This window comes from Hermetia illucens, chromosome 3, assembly GCF_905115235.1.
Source record: "Hermetia illucens chromosome 3, iHerIll2.2.curated.20191125, whole genome shotgun sequence".
In the NCBI taxonomy this organism is placed as follows: domain Eukaryota; kingdom Metazoa; phylum Arthropoda; class Insecta; order Diptera; family Stratiomyidae; genus Hermetia; species Hermetia illucens.
In genome coordinates, this window is record NC_051851.1 from 134,476,463 (window position 1) to 134,491,757 (window position 15,295).

General features: G+C 45.6%; 1 protein-coding gene across 2 annotated transcripts in view; it reads right to left on the reverse strand.

The window, feature by feature from the left end:
- LOC119653211 overlaps window positions 1–15,295 on the reverse strand; it is a 317,232-nt gene that overhangs the window by 85,301 nt on the left and 216,636 nt on the right. For both annotated transcript variants that reach the window (XM_038057781.1, XM_038057780.1), the window contains exon 2: window positions 10,848–11,056. In XM_038057781.1, coding sequence (XP_037913709.1) covers window positions 10,848–11,056 — 209 coding nt within the window. The remainder of the gene's footprint in view (window positions 1–10,847; window positions 11,057–15,295) is intronic.

Sequence of the window (15,295 nt, forward strand, 5' to 3'; positions counted from 1 at the left end):
TTTATTAAGCTTTATTTTTTTCTGTAACTTTAGATGGCAAATATGTGAAGTAACCTAATTTTTCAATCTTCCAGTACGTGCACTAAGTGATGGAGGCATCTAACATGCACACGCGGATGTCCTCAATTTGACATTAGGTTTTTAGGGCACTTCATCGTCGTTGTAGGTTTGAAAAATATTCTTATGATAAGACAAGGCTTGGACCTTCCTGGACGATTGTTGTTTTGAATGGAAGGATGTTTTCCAAAACACTTTTTCCCAGTTAGAAATTTTGGATTAGCTACCTTCCTACTGAAATTCTTCGTGTAGCTCCTCCAGTCTCACCAGAGTTGTCACTTCCACCCATTCATCAATCCTGGTAATCCAAGATCACAAATGATGGCACGTAACATTGGACGATGGGAAGCTTGATTTGTGCACCTTTAGTTTCAAATAAGATCCTTACTCCAATGATCGGCCTGGCCATGGTGGACATTTTTCTCGGATTACTCATGAGACCAAAACACGGACCCAAAACTTTATAAAACAAAAACGAACGACCGATGGGGGAGAAAAGGTAGTAATGTCAGACATATCAGCGGGAGATGCATGGGTTTTCAGGAGGGAGGCGACAGTGCGACTATCGGAAGACTCGAAACTACAGTCGTCGTACTGGAGGTAGAGTGTATCAGTCGCGGCACTCCTTCCTTAAAACCGACGACGAGGAATAAGATCCGACAAAAACGTCGGCCATCAGAAGCCAGAACGAGAAGGCCATCGATATTCTAAGCAAAATTGCGAATAGTGTTGACGAGCGGGATGACAAGGAATTCACTAAACACTAGTCGATTGCGGAAAAATTCAATAGCAAACACCTAGCAAACCTACCATCTTCAAGCGCAATCGGTCACACGCTGACAACCTCTCAGATTCCTAGGAGCCAGTAGCACGCACTTTCTTGAAGAAAATCCACTCTGCGAAATCCGACGAAGACCTGGACCCAGCAAACGCCGTCAACAAACTCTTTGGGGATGTTAACAGGGTCCCTGATTGGGATAGATCTAGAGTATGTTCATTTGCTTTCACGTCCTTCTCTGGCCGGACCTGAGTTCAAGCGACCTAATCGTGGTCAAAGTTGAGCAAGCGGGAGCGGTGAACGGTTTACATGCACAGGATATGACGTCCATCACCATAGCCTGCGACGCCAATCTGAGACATCCGCTTTGGGGCAACTCGGAAATCAAATGTAACAGGGGCAGTATACCGGTCTTCCATTCTCCAAGCTCGAAGAATTGTGACGGTTTGGAGGAGATACTTGATATCACCCTACTGTCTGACCATACATTTTTCTAAGATTTGAAAATCTATCCTTCCAGAAACCCCAGTAGAATCGATTGGAGAAAGTTTTAGTCTGGTGTTTGCAATGATATCATCATCAAAATACTAAACTCATGAAATTGCTATAGGTACAAAACTGGCAGCCATACGAGAACTGCTCAAAAAGATACAATTCGGCCATTAAAATTACCAGGAAGCGGCTCTGCCTAGAGTACTCAGAATATTGAAAGCACCAGCAAGTCTGCGAATCTTAGCAAGAATTTGGCCAATGGGTATAGTAGCCTAGTTTTCCTCAAAAAGTCGGAAGGCTCCTAGACGTAAAACCCTGGAGTAATTTTTCTTTCATCTTGATCGAGAGTGCCATTTTGCTCGGTCAAAGACCTGATATGGGTGGAGTCGCGAGGCATTTAAATTACCATCGTATCAAGCCGTCTTTGTTACGGTCGGCCTTCAGGTCATTTCCCATCGACTTTGACATACAGATCGATTTTGCCAAGTGAGTTCTAATCAGCGCGAATTATACCGACAGAGATATGAAGCGGTTTCGATTCACTCGCCACATTTCGAACTTTATTTTCTAGATTATGGTGTCGCACGAGTTCCTCTGGTAGCTGATATTGTCGGAGAGCATATCGGATGACCTTATATGACACACGGTCAAGATCAAGATCAAGACAAATGTAATGTAGACAGGGCGAAGCTTCTCATCGTGGTTTTCTCTGAATAATCTCCCACCATGTGTTGCGTCAATAGTTTCGCAGTTTTTGGTAAACACGACTTGATACACAATTATCTAAACGATGCTGCAAATAGTAGTATGGGGTCCCACATCTTTGCTTTCCGGAGCTCACTGCAATGTCGTCAGGTCCTGTTGCTTTTCCTGATTTGATTCGTTTGGTTGCCTCCTTGACTTCAATGGCACTGACAGGTGGAATGGCTTTAAATATAGGCATTCCATAAACAGTCCCCTTCGGTAGCGAAGAATGCAACTCCGTTCATGTGAGATTAGGCAATAAACATTTTGTCCGCCTATGAATCTTCGGGCGGGACCCCATTTTAAGGACGATCATGGGGAGGATGCCCTTTACTAAATCTTAGCACGGCTTCCAAAAGGCAAATCAACAAAAATCGCCCTTCACGAGCTAATTAGCACGGTTAGGCGCTGCTTATGCTGCAAGTTATATGCCCTAGCTATCCTCCCAGATATAAAGGGGTACCCGAATTTTACTTCCTGCGGCTAAATAGAGAAAGGCGGGCAAAATGGATAGAAATTTGTAGGGTAGCGATCTGAAAATTTCAAAACTGTACCGCTACCGAAACATCAACAACTTCCGTCACTGCTTTGGTTGGTTTATGGAGTGAATGCACGCTATTCGAAAACGGCGAGAGTCTTCAGAATGTTCGCTTTCTCAGTAAGATGGGGGGACTATACTACTCTTCTCCCTCTTGCGCAATGTGCTTTTGTACTCGGAAAACCAAGTAGTAGCAACCGCGAATCCGGTATTGTAGTCAGTTTCTGAATGCAAAATTTCGGACCTGGTTAAGGAACACTTAGAATTGGACAGTGCTATGGCATCAAAGAAGACTTCCAATTTTTTCTAGAAAGATGCTTTCTATGAGCAATTACACAGAGTTCAGGAGAGACTTCCAAAAGGTGATATTGTGATCATTACAGGTGGTCAGAATGTCATGGTGGCCTCTGGCAACTCTTTGCTCAGACATGTGATGGCGAAACATGATCTCGGTGACCTTAACGATAATGGTGGGAAGTTTGTGGGTTTCTGCAGCTTCTACCGCCTCGTTATTGGTGCCACAAGAGAAATGTTAACGTCGTCCTTGAAAGGGATCGCCATCTTGTAGTCGCTTATCTTTGCTTGCATTTTTCGTCTGCCATCAAGCTTTCATCTAAACCGCTTCAGTTATTCAGCTGTCACTCGACTATGGAAGAGCTATCTTGCGTATATGACGTCAAATACACAGAGTAACCGGTCTGAGAATAACGATGAGCGCTGCTCTTTTCTCGGATGTTACTCATCGGCCTCGTCCAGAAGAGGCATCCCCAGATCTGACTGAATGGGGAATAATGGATCAAGACCGGAACGGAAAGCATTAAATTTTCTATTGGCAGTTGCGAGCAGTGGCGAGCGCTGCGCACTGTAACTCCGCAGATCGCAACGATTTTAGACCTGTATACGTCATCACGTAAATACTTAAATGTGATCGCAAATCCTTGGATGGTCCTGTGAAGGACGTGAACGGTAGCTGAAGTGGTAGAAAGGCGGATGGCGGATGCTGATTATTCCTCTAAACAGAAAAGAATCCAATTGGATCATCAATATACTTGAACGGAATAAACTGCTAGGTTTGACGGTCTCCCCTCAGACTTATTTACCGTTGCATCTGCAGTTACTGCTAATCTGCTGCTTCTAATCGTAAGGAAATCTTGGGAATCTAACACATTTGCAAGAGAGAAGGAGGTAATCATTAGGTAATCAAAGAAGTGGACTGGGCTTGACAATTGTATCTGTGTGTTCTTTGCCGTTACAAAGATTAAAGTTAAAATAATTTTGGAACGCATCAAAGGGCACCTCGAAAGCTTGATTAACAGAGAGCAGGCGGTTTCTGATGTGGATGTTAAGTAATCCAATTAAGTAATTATGATTACTTATTATTTTTATTGAAATATTTAAGCGAACTCAATGCGAATTTTATACAGCAAACTCAACGCGAATTCTATACAGTAAACTCAACTCAAATTCTATTTTCAAAAAGGACTTCCATATTCTTTAGCAATTTTTCAACTTAATAATTAAATTCAGTGACAGGTCTGAAAAACATAATTACTGCGATCTTCCACTCCCTTGGTGTGCCACGCAAAGTGGATAGATCCGCGCCATCTATTCGCTCGCAACATTCGAAATAAATTTCGAATGCTGCGAATCCTGCCGCGCCACATCACTCCGCCCCCAGATGAAACCTAGGGGGTTTCAGCGACTGATCCCCGAACTTCGTTCGCCGTTAATCCACAAAGCGGACACGACGTTGCTTCGGGGCGCACGCGGGTTTCAGCCTGGACAAAGAGACCGCCTTTTTGTGACCACCGATCTCGAGCTGGAAGAAATGTTCTCCCCGCTCGAGAACGCGGTACGGGCCCTCATATGGAGGCTGCAGCGGCTTCCGGACGGCATCCGTTCTGATCAGCACATGCGTGCATGTGTCCAGTTCCTTGGGCGAACAAGCAGGTATGGACGAGTGTCGAGTGGGTGGTGTCGCCTTGATGCGCCGGAGATTGTCCCTCAGCAGACGCACCAACCCCGACTCCGTGAGACCCGATCTCTTGTCGAAGACCGGATCGCTTGGGAGTCTTGGGTTCTCCCCGTAAACCAGCTCCGCGGGGCTGGCAGCAAATTCCTCTCGGCGGGTTGTACGAAGGCCGAGTAGGACGAGAGGCAAGACTTGCGTCCAGGACGGGTCGTCGCGTGCCATAATGGCGGCTTTCAGCGTCCGGTGCCAACGTTCCAACATCCCATTGGATTGTGGGTGGTATGCCGTAGTCCGCTGGCGTTTAAAACCAAGGAGTTTGCCTAACTCGGAGAAAAGGGTGGACTCAAATTGCATTCCCTGGTCAGTGATGACCACTGCAGGGACGCCAAAGCGAGGTATCCACTCTCGACAGAGGGCTTCAGCACATGATTGCGCCGTGATGTCTTTCAGAGGTATTGCCTCAGGCCACCGCGTGAACCTGTCGATGATTGTGAGGCAATACTTATAACCGTGCGAGTCTCGCAAAGGCCCTATAATGTCGAGGTGTATGGTGTGGAAACGCTTGGTAGTGCGGGGGAATGAGCCCACTTCTTTCCTAACATGCCTGGAGACCTTACATTTTTGGCATGCGATGCACTCTCTGGCCCAGGAATTAATATCCTTGTTCATGGAGGGCCAGAAGTATTTTCCGGTGACTAACCGGTTTGTTGTCCTGATGCCGGGGTGCGCCAAGTCGTGAACTGCGTGGAACACTTCCTTGCGAAATGTGGCCGGAATGTATGGCCGAGGTCCCTTTTCCGAGTCTTCGCAGCAGAGCGAGAGGTTTGAGCCGAAGATGGGCAACTCCCGAAATTTGTATTTGGGGTTGGACTTGAGGCTCTGAAGTGCTGCGTCATCCACTTGCGCCTTGGCAATAGCCGAGAAATCGAGTGAGGCGGGGATGTTAACTTCGGAGACACGAGACAAAGCGTCAGCAACAATGTTGTCCTTCCCGGACACGTGCTGGATGTCCGACGTAAACTGGCTTATGAAGCTCAGGTGTCGAAGCTGACGAGGGGACGCTTTGTCGGGCTTCTGTTTCAAAGCGAACGTGAGAGGCTTATGGTCCGTGAACACTGTGAACGGCCTGCCTTCTAGGGAGAAACGGAAGTATTTGATGGACAGGTATGCGGCGAGCAGTTCGCGATCGTAGGTGCTGTAGTTCCGTTGAGAAGAAGCTCAACGGCTGCCAAACTTGGTCCACCTTTTGGTGAAGGGCAGCACCTACTGCGATGTCAGAGGCATCAACAAAAACGGCTAGGGGTGCATCTTGCAGAGGGAATGCCAAGAGTGTAGCGTCAGCCAGTTGTTGACGAGATTTGTCAAACGCGCAGATAGCCTCTTCAGACCACACGATCTCTCGTGTGTCCTTAGTTTTGGGGCCAGACAAGTACGCGTTCAAAATGGACTGGAGATGGGCGGCCTTGGGCAGGAAACGACGGTAGAAGTTTAGCATGCCCAAGAACCTCCTCAACTCCCTCACTGTCTTTGGACGCGGGAAACTTGTGATTGCTTGCACCTTGTCTGGGTCGGGCTGTATTCCTTCAGGGGAAATGAAATGGCCGAGGAATCTCACCTGTTGTTGAAGGAATTTGCATTTCTCAACGTTTAGGACTAAACCGGCCTCAAGGAGACGTTGAAAAATGCACTCGAGATGGGCTAAGTGCTCAGACTCAGTGGAAGAAGCGACCAAAACATCATCCAAATATACGAAACAGAATTCGAGGTTTCGCAGGACTGAGTGAATGAACCTTTGAAAGGTTTGCGCCGCGTTGCACAATCCGAAAGTCATCCGGGTGAACTCGAAGAGTCCAAAGGGTGTGCATATTGCCGTCTTTGGAATGTCTTCAGGAGCTACTGGAATTTGGTGATAAGCCTTGGTTAAGTCCAAGGTCGAAAAGATGCGGCAATTCGCGAGGTGATGCGCAAAGTCGTGGATGAGTGGAATTGGATATCGGTCAGGAACAGTCTGTGCATTTAGCCTTCTGTAATCCCCACATGGGCGCCATTCGCCGTTTGGCTTAGGGACCATATGCAGTGGGGAAGACCAACAGCTGTTTGAGGGCCTGCAGATACCCTGTTGAACGAGTTGTTCAAACTCTTTCCGTGCAATTGCCAGTTTCTGAGATGGTAGAGGACGCACCTTCGAGAAGATCGGGGAACCAGTAGTGATAATGTGGTGCTGCACATTGTGCTTCACTGGTTTGGAGAGACTACAGTTGGTAGTAATCTGGCTGAACTTTTGGAGAAGTGCCCGAACACGAGAGTCGGTAATGTCTTCTAAAAGAACGGAAAGATTATTGCCTGGGTGAGATACCATATGTCCCGACGTATTAAGGTTGGTCGTGGAATCTATAAGAGACTTGTTTTGCAAGTCCACCAGCAATCCATAGTGACACAGGAAGTCTGCGCCTAGTATGGGGAAGCTGACATCCGCCAGGATGAAACGCCACGAAAACGTCCTACGCAAGCCAAGACTCACGTCCACTTGCCTATACCCGTACGTGTTTATGCGGGAGGAATTTGCTGCCGCAAGTTTGAGCGGTTGAGGGAAAAGTTGATGATGCTGGGGTACGGGAAGAACCGAAACCTCCGCACCCGTGTCGACGAGGTAGTTGCGCCTGCTGAGGGGGTCAAAAATAGTTAGGCCACGTGGTGCTGCGTTCTGGGTGGCCGCCGCCAAAACCCCCCGCGGACCTAGTTTTTTGCGGTAGAAGAGAATCTACACGGTAGCGTACATCTTGTCGCTTTATCCCCGAATCTGCGGTGGTACCAGCAAATCCCTGGGTCCGTGGACTGTCTTGACGACCTGCTACCTGATCGCCCTTTTCGGATGGCAGACCGCGAGCGTGCTCGCGATCTGGCGCCCGAACGCTGAGCGTCCAACGTCGCCCGCATCTCGGCCATACTGGCTGTTAATGCAGCAATCTCGCGCCTCAATTCACCCACCTCATCCGACGGTGGTTGAACGGCCGCCAAGGTTGGGCGTACGTACACCTCCTGAACCTGGTCGGCCGTCGCTGCCAGTTCCTCCAAGGAACCGGAGACGCAAGCGAGGATCGCCTGGGTGCCCTCCGGGAGCCGACGCAGCCAGAGCGACTTGATCAGGTCTTCGCCGATCTTACTCCCACCCAATTGCCTCATTTCACGAAGCAATTGGCTGGGAGTTCGATCACCTAAGGTTAAACCTGCCAGCAAGTGGTCTAATTTTGCCGACTCGCTTGCCGACAGGCGCCTGATCAACTCGCTCTTGAGCTGCACATACGATGTCGACTTCACCACGTCGGACACCAGAAGTATGGACTCTTCGTCCAGGCCGATCACCGCGTAGTTGAAACGGGTCGCGTCCGATGTGATGCCGGACATTTGGAACTGTGCTTCCAGATGCACGAACCACAGTTCGGGGTTCCGCCGCCAAAACGGAGGAACGCGTACGGCGAGGGCGGTCACTTGCGGGTTCGATGGGCCTGCTGCGTCTTTATTGTCAAAAGACATCTTGATTCACGAAAAGTACGAGATTGAAATGCAAACGCGGTGAGTTTATTCTGAAACGCGGTGAACTTTACACCGACACGGCAGGCCGTACCCACAAATGCACGCACGAAACGAGAAAAAACGAAGCGGACGCTATCCAGCGCAGACCAAAAACACCACCAATGAGAATGGAGGACTCGCGATGCTAAACACCTGCACGCCGTCTCTTGCAGCGATTTCAATTTTTTTATTACTATTTTTTTTTTTTTTTTTAACTGAATAAATAATATATTATATATAAATGAATAATAACTTCTCTTAAGAATAACTCCTCGTTGTTTGTCGGCTGTAGCTGCGGCGTTGGCGGTGCTGGGGACGTCCGTTTGTTGCCGTTGTTGATCGTTGTGGCAATGATGACTAGTTCGGTGCGTGAAAGGTGTTGTGCAGGAGGGCGTGCGTGCGGGAAGTCGCGTGAAAATCCACTTCTGGTGAGGGTCCGACGTGTGTCGCGCAGTACACTGTGTAGAGAAGGTTTTCTCGCGTTTTTCTTTCTTGCCTCTGCTCCGACTCGGGATGTGGAGATGTGACACGTTTTCGTGATGTTTACCACGGCACTCCACACTCAACTGTAGATGCGAACGCGTGAAAATCGCTTGCCGTACGGTCTACTGATGTTTTGGAAGGATTTCTCAGTCCTTGGAAGTTCTATTTCTGCCGTGTTGTTCGGACGAATTTTTGTCGTTAATAGAACTTCACCAATGTCGGCGATGGTGGAGTTGAGTGCGGCGGCGAAAGTGGCTGCGGCAGCGATGGCGGCTGCGGCTGCGGAACTCTTATTTATCTCCAATCGGTTGTTGCGGCTGCCTGCTGGGCGATTGTGCTTGCGCAGACTGCGATTTGTTGATGGGGATGATGATGTGCTTGAGTTTTTCAATTTTGCAGGTTCTGGGAATTCGGGATCCTAGTTGTTGATGCTGTTGGTGCGAGTTCCGGGGTCACCAATTAAGTAATCCAATTAAGTAATTATGATTACTTATTATTTTTATTGAAATATTTAAGCGAACTCAATGCGAATTTTATACAGCAAACTCAACGCGAATTCTATACAGTAAACTCAACTCAAATTCTATTTTCAAAAAGGACTTCCATATTCTTTAGCAATTTTTCAACTTAATAATTAAATTCAGTGACAGGTCTGAAAAACATAATTACTGCGATCTTCCACTCCCTTGGTGTGCCACGCAAAGTGGATAGATCCGCGCCATCTATTCGCTCGCAACATTCGAAATAAATTTCGAATGCTGCGAATCCTGCCGCGCCACAGATGCTCCTCGATTGACCACATCAACATCCTACATCTTTACATCTTCGCTTCAACCGCTCCTTATCGATTTAAAGAAACCTTTCGACGGTGTGAACAAAGAGAATATCTGGAGTGGTCTTCTTGCGAAGAACAGTTGGGGAGGAGTGCCAGCGTTTTGGGAAATCCTGAAAGGGGCTGAAGCGTATTGAAGCGGACTGTGTACGATAGTGCGTAGGCATTGTGGCTGTGCGGTGCCCCACTTTTGGCGTCTATATTTCCAACTAAGGAAGAGTGGAAGACCGGCAATGTATTGTGAGGTTATGACACCAATTTCTTCGCCGGCCAGTCAAAGACGGTCTGTGCGGATGCACGCAGTGTCGTCGAGTCCAGGGTTTTTTTTTTAAATTTGTCAGTGTAAGCAAAGGTGCTGGGGAAACCAGAGGCCCGTCGATGACGGGGCATGATCCGAGCTACAAGCGTAATATAGTCATCCTTACGCTGTCCTTAAGGCATTCTATAATTGGTGACATCCTCTAGGCTGGTTCGATACTCTAGAAACCCGATGAGTGTGATGAGTTTCTAGCTATAGGAATATAGAAAGGAACGGACGGGAAGATGAACTGGTCAGAAGGAGTCTACTGTTGACAGTCCCTCCAGTTGGCGGTTGTCAAGAGGGGAATCTACTGGCACTAAATAACAGTATCTAGCCTCAGGTGGTGAAGGCTCACCAACGGTGCCTAGTCAAGGACGATTTGGCGCTTTTATAACACGAGTCAATTTCGAGAGCTTTTGGGGTAGGTGCGTGCAAATATGTACAGGATTACGTCAGTTTGTTCGGGGCATCAGATTTTAAGGGTTCATGCTGCCTGGCGCTGCATACTCTACGATTCGCAATAACGAATTTGTGGAGAGGAGGAAGAAACCCTCAGGCGCTTCATTCGTTATTGGCCAGCTCTAGTTAGGATAAATCTGCGAACACTATGTGGACAATTCGTCAGGGGACTCAAAAGGACCTCTAGTTTCAGAGTGAAGCTGCTATCCTTTTTGAGTGATAAGGGTTGGTGTTAAAGTTCTGAGCCAGCTGAATGCTGTTTTCGTTGCTCATTCCACAGCAGTTATGTTGTTAGCAGTTTGGGGCCTCAAAACGCCGTATTGGGCTCCTCGGGGCATCTATCGGCATCTGCCGACTGAACCTTGTCAATATTTATATCGGCTAATAAGTATATTTACTGTATCTCAGTTTTCTAAACTGCATCCTGTTCTGATAATCTGATCTCCCTATTCTGAGTGAAAAGTTCGATTCCTCTCGAATTGGTGCAAAATTCTCGCTTCCATTGTAAATTTGGTTGGCCCCCACCGCATGAAAACCGCGAAATTGCAACCAATCCACTCTCCGTTCATCGTCTCAATTAAACATTGAATGCTGAGTTAATAATTCATCAATAATTACCTGAACATGTATTCCACTCGTTATAAATATCTTCATGGCTGGATTTTCCTTTGGAGTATATCGGTAGAACTCCCGGCGTCCCTTGTACCATTTAACAGAGTATAAACTATCGCCTTCCATATCGTAACTACACCTGAGGGTGGCCGTGCCTCCCTTGCGCACGGCGGAGGGAACCGTAACTTTCACGTCCCTTAATGCATGAACCATAACTGAAAATATAAGAAAAGATGTATACGATGAGAAAAATATGCAATGAAAAAATATTTAAAGCTATGCGGATGCTGGAAATGTATCAGATAAATTCCCGAACATTACATAGGAGTCTGGGTGCAGCAAGCGAAGGATACGGACATGGATAAGGAACATTTACATGGAGGATAAATAAAATATTAGTTTGGAAAGCTTATCGTCGGCGTGGGAAACTTGAGGAAGGAATTTTCATAAAAATATGTGTTTGCTCGATGCTTACAGTGTATGCCTTGTTGTGACTAACATATTTCGGGAAGGATAACACGTTAACATGCACATGGGATCATAGACAGTGGATGACGATGATTTTTCGTAGTAGCGGAATCCTTATTACAGTGAAGAGTAAATTTGCTCTAGAAAATGCGATATTGTAGCAATTCCGATAAAATGAAAGCATTCCAGGAATTGGTCGCGAAATTGTCAATTTGTAACACAACTTGTAAGGCTAAGGCTAATATTGTAAGGCTTCACAATCTGCTTCTGGTTCTAGTTTGGTATGGGTACTTCCAAGGTTGTGTATAAATCGAGAGCAAACTTTTCTATAACTCGAAGAAATTTTGGCTGCCTTTAGGGGAGTGCTAAAACTTCAACCACAGTGAGACCTCTTTTTAGTGACTGAGAACGACTACAATGAAACGTTTTTGACTTCCATAAGGACAACTAAATAGGTCAGAAACTTTTGTTTCTATTTTCGTTGGACGGAAATAGAACGTAGGATCGATGGATTTGATAGAAACTTTGCGGAGTACTCTTCCAGTTCTTCATTCAAAAGACTTCATTTATTCATATTATTGATGCCAACTTTAGAAAAACTGGATTATTGAAAGTACGTCGAGCCATTGGCAACTCTTCACACTCTTTGTAAGTAGTTCTAAGAAGTTTTCTTTTGCATTCATTCCTTTTTGTTTCGGCAGATTTCAACTTTTCGTAATGAATATGTAACATTCATGAATCCTCAATGAATGGACTTCAATATTCAACCTGAAGACCTTTATTCACATGCGAGGACTCTCGAGCCACTATTTAAGTTAATTAAATTTTCCGACAAGCCAAGTGCGAAACAGAAATGGAGCTTTGTAGCTTTCAGGACTCTCTCTAAAAATAAAATCCATTTTGTCTAATTCTCAGAATTTGCCATTAATCGAAATAGATTTAAACCCATTGGGAGGAAGTGTTCAGATGGGTCTTCCATTTCTTCAGTGCCACTTGTAGGAGTAAAACAGTTCTCGAATAGATTATTCAGGTGAACAGTTAAGTGACGGAAGCAATTGACTACAATGGTCAAATTGATTGGCGAGTTTCTATTCGGAGGCACCTTATATCTGCGTTAAATTTATACTTTTCTATTTCAGGGTGACATTTCTCTGGTTTTGAACGAAAAGAGAGACTTTCGTGGGATTTAACCGAAAATAAGATACTGAATTCCGTTTGGTCTCCGGAGCTTTCTTATGGCGTTTTTCAGAGCGGTCATCAGATTTCATCGAGCAAAACACCAGGTGGATTCCATTAAAACTAATAATTTAAAAAAGGGAGGGAAGGAAGGGTGGCTTAATTTGATATTTCCGTTTGCTTTTAGGGGTTTCCTTAGCGTATTTATTATTTCAGAATGGCTTGTGATGACGTCCAGCTTTTCGATCTACTGAGAATCTCAATAGATAAAATTAGAAGTCTGTCTTTTAGATAGAACATGTCACATAAAACGAGGACTACGCCTACAAAACGTTACTATTAGCAATGAGCGCAGCTTTTTAATACTCAATCGATTCCTTTGATATAGGAAGAGAATACTTCTTATAAATTTGTTCCCCACTTTCAGCAATCATTTATTATTCCTCCATCATTCCGCCTACTGCAAACCGACTTTCATGCAAATGACGCTTGCTTGGGAAAGTAAGAGCCGTTAACGAGAAAGCAAACTATATACACACTTGTATATGTGTGCAATCTGCTAATATGGAGTTTATTTTTCAAAAGGATCGAATTAGATTACGTTGTGTGCTTTCCCATCCAGGATGAAAACGAAAAGTAAAAGACGGAAGAAAAATTGCAGACGGAGAAGAATGAAAGTGAGCCTCTCGCGCCTAAACCCGGGACAAATTGTACCAACTGGTCCTCCAGGTTGGAGGAGGTTGGATACGGTTGACAACCCTACACAGAAAACTGAAGTTACAAAACCACGAAAGGAGCCTCGAATAGGATGGATTTTACAACGACGAACCCGACAACGAAGACGGTACAACGATTTTATCATTTCTCATGGAACGTGCGCTCCCTGTACAGATCGAATGCTGTTCAGCAGCTAGCCGATACCTTGTCCTAAAATAAGGCTGATATAACACCGGTTTTCTCGAGAAGAACCACTACACCATATACTATAGTGGCCATCCAGTAAACCATGTGCTCGGAGTAGGTTTCCTATCTAGTTAAAAAATGCGCTTATGTTTTTAAAGCCGATAATAGCTTTGGACAGGCGAGACAATTTTCAAAAAAATTGACCACGTGTTAATTGAACGCCGCAATCTCGCTGGCTTGATGAATGTTAGAACATACAGGGGGAGCAATATAGGCTCAGATCACTATGACGTTGGCATAGTGCTCCGGGCTCGAATTACAACACCGCCTACAATCCCCTCTGACAATCAGGTGGGAGTGAATACTGAATCCATCAACAACAAAGCCCTCCGTACCAACTATAAGGGGGAAATCATCATTAATGGCATAACGACAGGTGTCCGATCTTGGCCTACCTTAACAAGGCACTCCAGGAATTCCAGACACCCCGGTTTTGCGCCGAGGTCCACCAAATTCATATCCCTAAAAGCTGTCTGGCGTCCTGATCTACGCCATTGTTTCATCTCAGGCCGGGTCTGCCCGTCCTCTTTTTCTACCATACGTATCGCCCTTATAGACTTTCCGGGCTGGATCATTCTCATCTATATGAATTAGGCGACTCGTCCACCGCAACCACCCATAGATTTCGTCACTATGTAGGCTACGGAATAGTCCGTCCTCAGGTAAGGGACCAAAAATTTGTCAGAAGAACGCGGTCAAAAGTTCACAATTTTTCTTGCTAAGAACCCAAGTCTGCGAGGAATACATGAGGATTGGCAAGATTATAGTCTTGTACAGTAATAGCTGCGACCCTATGGTGAAACGTTTCGAGCGAAACAGTTTTTAAAAGTTGAAATAGGCTCTGCCGCAGAAAACTACCGTGAGCGGATTTCACCGTCATAGCTGTCATCGATTGTGATTTTCGACCCTAGATAAGAACAATTTTCAGCGGTCTCAAAGTTCTAGTCTCCTATCTTTATTGTTTTCGTTTGACCAGTGCGATTCGACGCTGTTCGTTCTTTGGTTTTTAGCGCTCACGTTGCCACCATGTACTTTGTACAGACCATGTCACAGTTTGAGTCCTATAGTGCAGTATCGCTGGCAAAAGTTACGACTCTACGGCAAGAATACTGGATTTTAATCGCACAGAAAATGAATGATGCATCCATAATTGCTACACTTGTTACAAAAGTAACGTACAACCACAAGCTCAATTGAAGGGGAGCTTACCATCCCCTAAAGTGGTACCAAATCAACCATTTCGGGAGACCGGGGTAGATTTTGAAGGACCATTAAAGATTAAATGGTCAAACGATAAGGGAGCAACGACTACGTACATTGTCGTATTCATTTGCCTTGCGATGAAAGCTATGCACCTGGAGTTAGACAGCGACTTCACGTCAGCAGGACGAGCAAAATGTAAAGCCATCTACAGCGATTGTGGAATAAATTTCATACCAATTGTAAAGGAAATACAAACGATGTTTCAAACTATGACGCACAAACCACATGCATAGATGGCCAATGATTACATCGAGTGATATCATATTCCACCAAGCAGACACAGACTACAGGGACGTCCAAAATAGTTAAAACCAATTGTCAATTTAAAACCAGGTATGTTGATATTGATAAAAAATGAGAAAACTCCTCCCACAAAGTGGCCGCTGCAACGAATAATTGACGTACACCTAGGACAAGACGGATTGGTCCAGGTTGCAACGATTAAAATGAAGGGACATATCATAAAGCGATCAGTAGTGAAATTGTGGCCTTTACCAATAAACTACGAATACCCACCAGAAACTATGAAATCGGCCGATAGTGGGTCGAGCACCACAAACCACCTCCTTTAAAGCAAAGATGTG